The 6,251-nt window shown below is 41.7% G+C and overlaps 1 protein-coding gene across 2 annotated transcripts; it reads left to right on the top strand.

Moving 5' to 3' along the window:
• The first annotated feature begins 2,306 nt into the window (after positions 1–2,306).
• Positions 2,307–5,312, top strand: hoxb1a (homeobox B1a). 2 transcript variants are annotated; one of them, XM_077535059.1, is made up of 3 exons: positions 2,307–2,467; positions 2,871–3,670; positions 4,461–5,312. In XM_077535059.1, exons 2-3 carry the CDS (start codon positions 2,878–2,880, stop codon positions 4,811–4,813), a joined length of 1,146 nt encoding a protein of 381 aa, XP_077391185.1. In that variant the 5' UTR covers positions 2,307–2,467; positions 2,871–2,877; the 3' UTR covers positions 4,814–5,312. The 2 variants fall into 2 exon arrangements, with proteins under 2 accessions (XP_077391185.1, XP_077391267.1); XM_077535141.1 differs by lacking the exon at positions 2,307–2,467 and having other exon boundaries at positions 2,767–3,670.
• Positions 5,313–6,251: the final 939 nt, after the last annotated feature.

Genomic DNA, 6,251 nt, shown 5'->3' with positions numbered 1-6,251 from the left:
CCACGTAGGAGGGGTCTTGTTGGTGCTGGACTTCACTTTGATGGATTGGATGTACTGGCTTCTATGGATCTCACTCTGCCTCATCGATCCTTCCCTCCTTCCTCTCTTTAGTTTTTCCTCTGGTCTCTGAGATCTTGCTAAATTTGATGGAATTTAGAGGCTCCCGGGGTTGGCGTAAGAGTTTGATTTTGTAACAGCAGGAAGTGTTTGGTCGGTGCTGGATTTCACTTTGATTTACCTTTCTTTTCTCTTTATTTCTTTTTTTTTTTCTGACCTTTTCTCTGGTCTCCTGACCATTTAAACCTCACGACTCTGGCAAGATTCTGAAGTACCTGGTTAAGGCGAAGGGTAATGGGATATTTATAAGGTTTTAGGTGAATGAATGAGTATAAATTTATATGTATTTGCACGCACACACACACACGCACGCACGCAAACGCACACACACACGCACACGCACACGCAAACGCACACGCAAACGCACGCACACATACGCACGCACAAAAAAAAAAAAAAAAAAAAAAAAAAAAAGAGCAATGATGACAAGACGTTGAATCGGTAAGACTACCGAATGAACAATTCTGAGCTCTTTTAGAAAAAAATAAAAAATAAAAAAAATAAAAAAATAAGGGTCTTCTGAGCCGTTCTTAGTCTGGCCCCTCACCTAGGACCTGTTTGCCATGGGTGACCCTACCAGGGGCATAAAGCCCCAGACAACATAGCTCCTAGGATCATTGGAACACGCAAACCCCTCCACCACGTTAAGGTGCCGAATCACGGAGGGGGCTTTAAATAATCACTGGACAAATAGTTCAGTCGGACTTGTCTTTGGACCAAATGGACCAAGTTCGAAACTCTCTTTAGTATTTTTGCGCCATTTAACATGGCCGCTAAAGGTCGCTAAACTAGAATACGTAACACTTGGTCGTAATTTGGCACTTTTTCAAAACAACCTACGTGGTCGTATTCATTGGAAGACTGTCTCTGATTTTAGCAAAGAAATACCTATTCAAGTTAACATGACTCACGACAGGATTTGAAATGTAGGAAGAGACAATTAAACATCATGCTTTCTGCCCTGTAGTCACTTCACCACCCGGACAGTTGCGTGGGTGTCATTTAATCTTCATCTTGTACCAGTCTGTTCCTGCATTCATCCTGCCCACTTACTTTGGCCTCCATCCTTTCATTCACTATGTGATCATTAACCACCATCCTTGTTACCCACCCACATCACTTGTCATGACTTATACATACACCGGTGGTGAGATGGAGTTCTGTTTGCTGTCAGGCTACTCACCACCGTTTGAAGACTTCCTTTTACTGACAAATGTCAACAAAAAAAGAAGATACTTACAAAGGCAAATGATTCCATTTAAGATTATGCTGCCTCTTATAGACATTTGCATTGGTGCCGTTCTTTAAAAGTTTAGAATAGTCATTACTTCCTTCCAGTGCATAAAGCTTACTAAAAAAAAAAAAAAAAAAAAGTGGTTTGATCTGCACAGTTATCGACTGTTGTTTCACACATACACATAATTGAAGGAACATTGTGATGACATCCATTCCTTCTGCCCTGCTGGACAAAAAAGTGTTTGGTTAACCAGAAGGCCTGCTGTCTGCTTTAATCACATTGCTATAAGAGACATTCATTTAATTAGCAAACACATGGTCAGATGTGCATTCGAAATCATGGCTACCCCAATCCAATTGCTACAAAAAAATCAAACTGATTCCCAAAGGTCTGTGATCATTCTCTCTTACCGTGCATTATACAGTATGACTCGTGGACTTTTCATTGATGATTCACAATTCATAATTCACTAGTGAAGTCAGTCTGTCTATCTATCTATCTATCTATCTATCTATCTATCTATCTATCTATCTATCTATCTATCTATCTATCTATCTATCTATCTATCTATCTATACTGTATAGGGGTTACAAGTAGGCCTACAAACAACTTTGTTTACGTGTCGATGTATTGCATGCTATTTTTTAATAGACATTTTTGCAATGACGATGCTAGAGAGCAGCAGGCCTGTTCACAGCTCCTCTTTTATTCTCTCACCCTGTCGTTGCCCTGACAGATTCGTGCTGATATCAGATTGATGGGTCGGTTTGATTGAAGTCTCTTTGTCGTGCTAATGTCACTGCGAGTGATGGATGAGGCGCGTGCGCAAATTCAAACGCGCGCGCGTAAGTCCTCCCTGTTCGTCATTCTCTCTTTCACGCTCACACGCACACGCATACAGTGGGTCCCTCGCCTCGTCCAGCGGACAACAAACTTGTGGGCCTTTGGTCACCCTAGGCGACGTGACGACAAGTCACGTGACACGGGCAGAGGTAAGAAAAGAAGTGACACGAAAAACAGAGGGGAGACGCAAAAAAAGGAAAGCCTAGAATGAGAAGAAAATTAATGACAGGATGAAAGAAGACGGACTGTAACCTGTGTGACCACAAAGAGGTGACTCGATTCTTTTCTGCCACGTTGCGTTCTTTTATTTCATCACCGAACCTAAACATTCCGCGCGCTGAATTGATTTGGTCCTCCTTTTGCATAAACATATACTCATAAACGTACACACACAGGCCCGCACGCGCTCACATACTCACGCAAGCGCATTTCAAGCAGAGAGCTTTATTTATTTCTGATTCAAATTGCGGGAAGCAGAATCTCTGCTTTCATTTCCACCTTTTTTTGACATTTTGAATATTTGAATATTTTATATTATATTTATGATTTTGAAGTAGTTTTTTTTTAGATAATTATATTTTTCTTGTCAGCGAAGTCATTTTTGAACAGCAGACCTATCTTCTGTTTTAGTTTGTTTTTTTTTCTCCCCCAAATTGACCTATTTGTTCCTTAGAGTCTGCATGGACACATCAAATATGAACACATTTATGCAATTTTCAGTTAGTAATCGAAATTACTCAAGATCTAAACCTGGATACCATCAGCATTTGCACCACCATCCTTTGGATCAGCATCAAGGTTTCCAGCCGACCAACGACAGCATTCACCCAGGCCACTCTGCTCCCCAAACGCCCATCACCGTGTCGAGAGGTTCCAGGCTGAGTTACAATGTGGATGAGCGCTTGCACGCGAGCGCTGACGATGGAGGACCAAATGAAACAACAGGAGCGGCCCAGCATCACCAACAACCACCTCAGCACGAGCATCAACAGACGCATAATGGCTACTATCATCACGTTCACGACACCCAAAGTGGATTTTTATCTTCCTATCATAACGGAAGTACTGTCAATAGCTGTGCCTATTTGGAGCAGGCCTGCGCCACAAACGCGGACTACATTACGACGACAGGCCCTGCCAACACCATCCATCCTCAATATTTCTTGGACGAGCAAGTAACATCGAGCTACTATCATCAATCAACATTTTCTACCTCGGCCCCCACCGGTGGTCCAAGCTACGGATCCCTGGCAGCCCATTGCGGGCCTCAGGGAGCCCTGGTCGGTTCCCATTACCAGCCTCAGGTTAGCTTGGGTCTCGACGCAGCGGGCTACCTGGGACTTCCACCCGGGGGAGGATATGGAGAAGTACCCGCCCCCCTGGAGCGAGAGAGGGAGGACGAGGAGAATCAGCAAGATGGACGGGGGAAAACATTTGACTGGATGAAGGTGAAGAGGAATCCACCTAAAACAGGTGAGTGGGTGCTTGCGCGCACATGCGCACGCGTGTGTGTTTTCCAGGCTTGTTCGCATATGCTCGTGTGTGTTCCAGTTGAATTGTAGCCAATAATTTTCATTTATGAGCGCCCCAGTTTGAGTGTGTCTGCAGGAATCAAAACTTTCACATTCCGTCCTGTCAATTAATGTCGAAATATACATATTGTATAGAACTATCAAAGTTAAACGACCTCGACCAAATAGGCCTATAAATTCATATATATATATATATATATATATATATATATATATAGTGAACACAAAGTCACGAAAATGTGACTGTTTGAATATCTCACGTTGAAAGGTTAACTTTAGACAAATGCTTTAATTTTCGTTGAACGACAGGTTATATTAAAACAAATTGTTTAAAAGTGCAATATTTAGATTGATTAATCATGCAGCCTAATAACTAAACGTAAACTCCGTAATCTCTCATCATTTTAATTTCATATCAGAATATCAGGTAAGATCGGCCTAATTATGTGGTCGTTACAGTTTCACACTTAATAGTTACAGCAGGCGCATTCCAACAAGTCCACACCCCCTCGCCCCCCACCCAACACATCCATCATGCACGAGAAACATAGACAAGAGTCAAAAGGGGAAGTAAATGGGTTTCTCTGATGCAACACTAAGCCTCCAAATTGCGCACTCATCTGTCCATAAACATATATCGACGCACTATGCTATATGTTCCATTATAATTTATGCAATCTGTCAATAAAACTGGTCAACAATGCATAACCTACGATTTGTTTTTCGTTTAGTTAAAATGTGTGACTTCGGCCTGGCTGGTGCAAACAACAACACCATGCGCACCAACTTCACCACACGGCAGCTCACAGAACTGGAGAAAGAGTTTCACTTCAGCAAGTATCTGACGCGGGCACGGCGAGTGGAAATCGCCGCCACGCTCGAGCTTAATGAGACCCAGGTGAAGATTTGGTTCCAGAACAGGCGCATGAAGCAGAAGAAGCGCGAGAAGGAAGTCACGTCCACGCCGGTGCGCCCCTCCTCTTCGGGTTCATTTCACACCGGCAGCGGATTCAAGAAGGAAGTGGAAGAAACGGACCGGTCCTCTGCGTCCACCTCACCGGACGCGTCTCCTGACTCGGAGTAGATCCAGCAAAGCCACCCTGACCGAATTGAGCCCGGGTGTGTTACAAATGATGTCTTGGAGAACAACAACACTTAGTGTGATGCCTTTATCAATTCACCTGCGACCAAACAGCATATTATTCATTTAAATGCACAGTAAACATAATTGAATTAAAAGCAAACAAAAAAGTTAACAATGAAAGACAAATTGACACCCATGATAAATCATATTTGTCGTGTATTTATTGTCTGTGGAATTTCTTCTTAAATTCGTTTACCAATAAAGAGGAACCTCAATGCACAATAGGTTCAACAACAACAACAACAAAACGATTTTTGGAGGAGTGGGAGGACTGAAACACACGGGGACCAATTTCTGTGACCGAGTCGTTTTGTATATTTTTCTTGCTTATTTTATTTTTAAGCGTTTCGGTGTCTTGCTCAAGGATCTTGTCTTGTCAGAAATGTTTTGACAATTTATTAAAAAGCCATAGCAAACATCTCTGAATATAATTTCTATAGATACGTGTATTTTTTTATGTGTTTTTCGAAGCTGCATTTCAGTATGTCAGTAGGCCTATGCGTGAATAACTGTTTTCACATATTTCGTGCACCGGCAGAAAAATAAACTGAAAGAGCTCAAAAGCATTTACTTTTACCCAAATTCTTTGAATTGTGACAGACGGGATTTATTCAATTTATAGATTCAGGGATGTAGGCCTATAGGGTTTGCTGCACTGATGAAAGAAAACTGCTGAAAAAAGATGGACGTTGTTGTGTTGGCTGAATCTGGGAAGTCTTTTCTCTGCCTGCATGGCATTTATCCCACCAGAGTCACATTTTTATTGTAATGCATATACATTGAGCACGTCACCCCGCCCCGCACCATACAATGATGCGGTCTGAATAAAAAAAAAAAATCAGCATGCACCAACAATAACAAGTTCCTTTTCTTGAGGCACATTACTTATGGACTTGGAAAAAAAAAATATATGGAGATTTTAAATAGTCTATGTCAGCCAATTGGCTGCGTTTTTATCAGTTTTGCTACCTTTTAGACATTCCCATCTGTCATTTTCTATTTCAGGCTACCTCAAATAAATATATGCCAAAACTAATTTTGCAATGTTTATTATTCTTTGTCCTGAAAATAATGTTTTGTTTTGTTTAAATTGAACTGATTATACGTTGGTAGTATTTTACAGGTGTACAGGTGTAGAATAAGTTCATATAATTTTAGATAACAAACATGCAATAAATAATGCGCGCTCTCTCTCACTCTCTCTCTCTCTCTCTCTCTCTCTCTCTCTCTCGTTGGGCGCACACGGATTCGCAACATTTGGTTGGTTTGGTTTGTTTAAAAAAAAAAAAATCACAGACAACTGCATGCAGTGGGAGTCGAGGACAGAACGAATGTGAAAACAGAAAAGTGTCGCTCACTCTTTGTGGGGTAACAAACC

The sequence above is a fragment of the Festucalex cinctus genome, chromosome 1 (genome assembly GCF_051991245.1).
Source record: "Festucalex cinctus isolate MCC-2025b chromosome 1, RoL_Fcin_1.0, whole genome shotgun sequence".
NCBI lineage: Eukaryota > Metazoa > Chordata > Actinopteri > Syngnathiformes > Syngnathidae > Festucalex > Festucalex cinctus.
The sequence above is the reverse complement of the archived record's forward strand: the minus strand, read 5'-3'. Positions and strand labels throughout refer to the sequence as shown.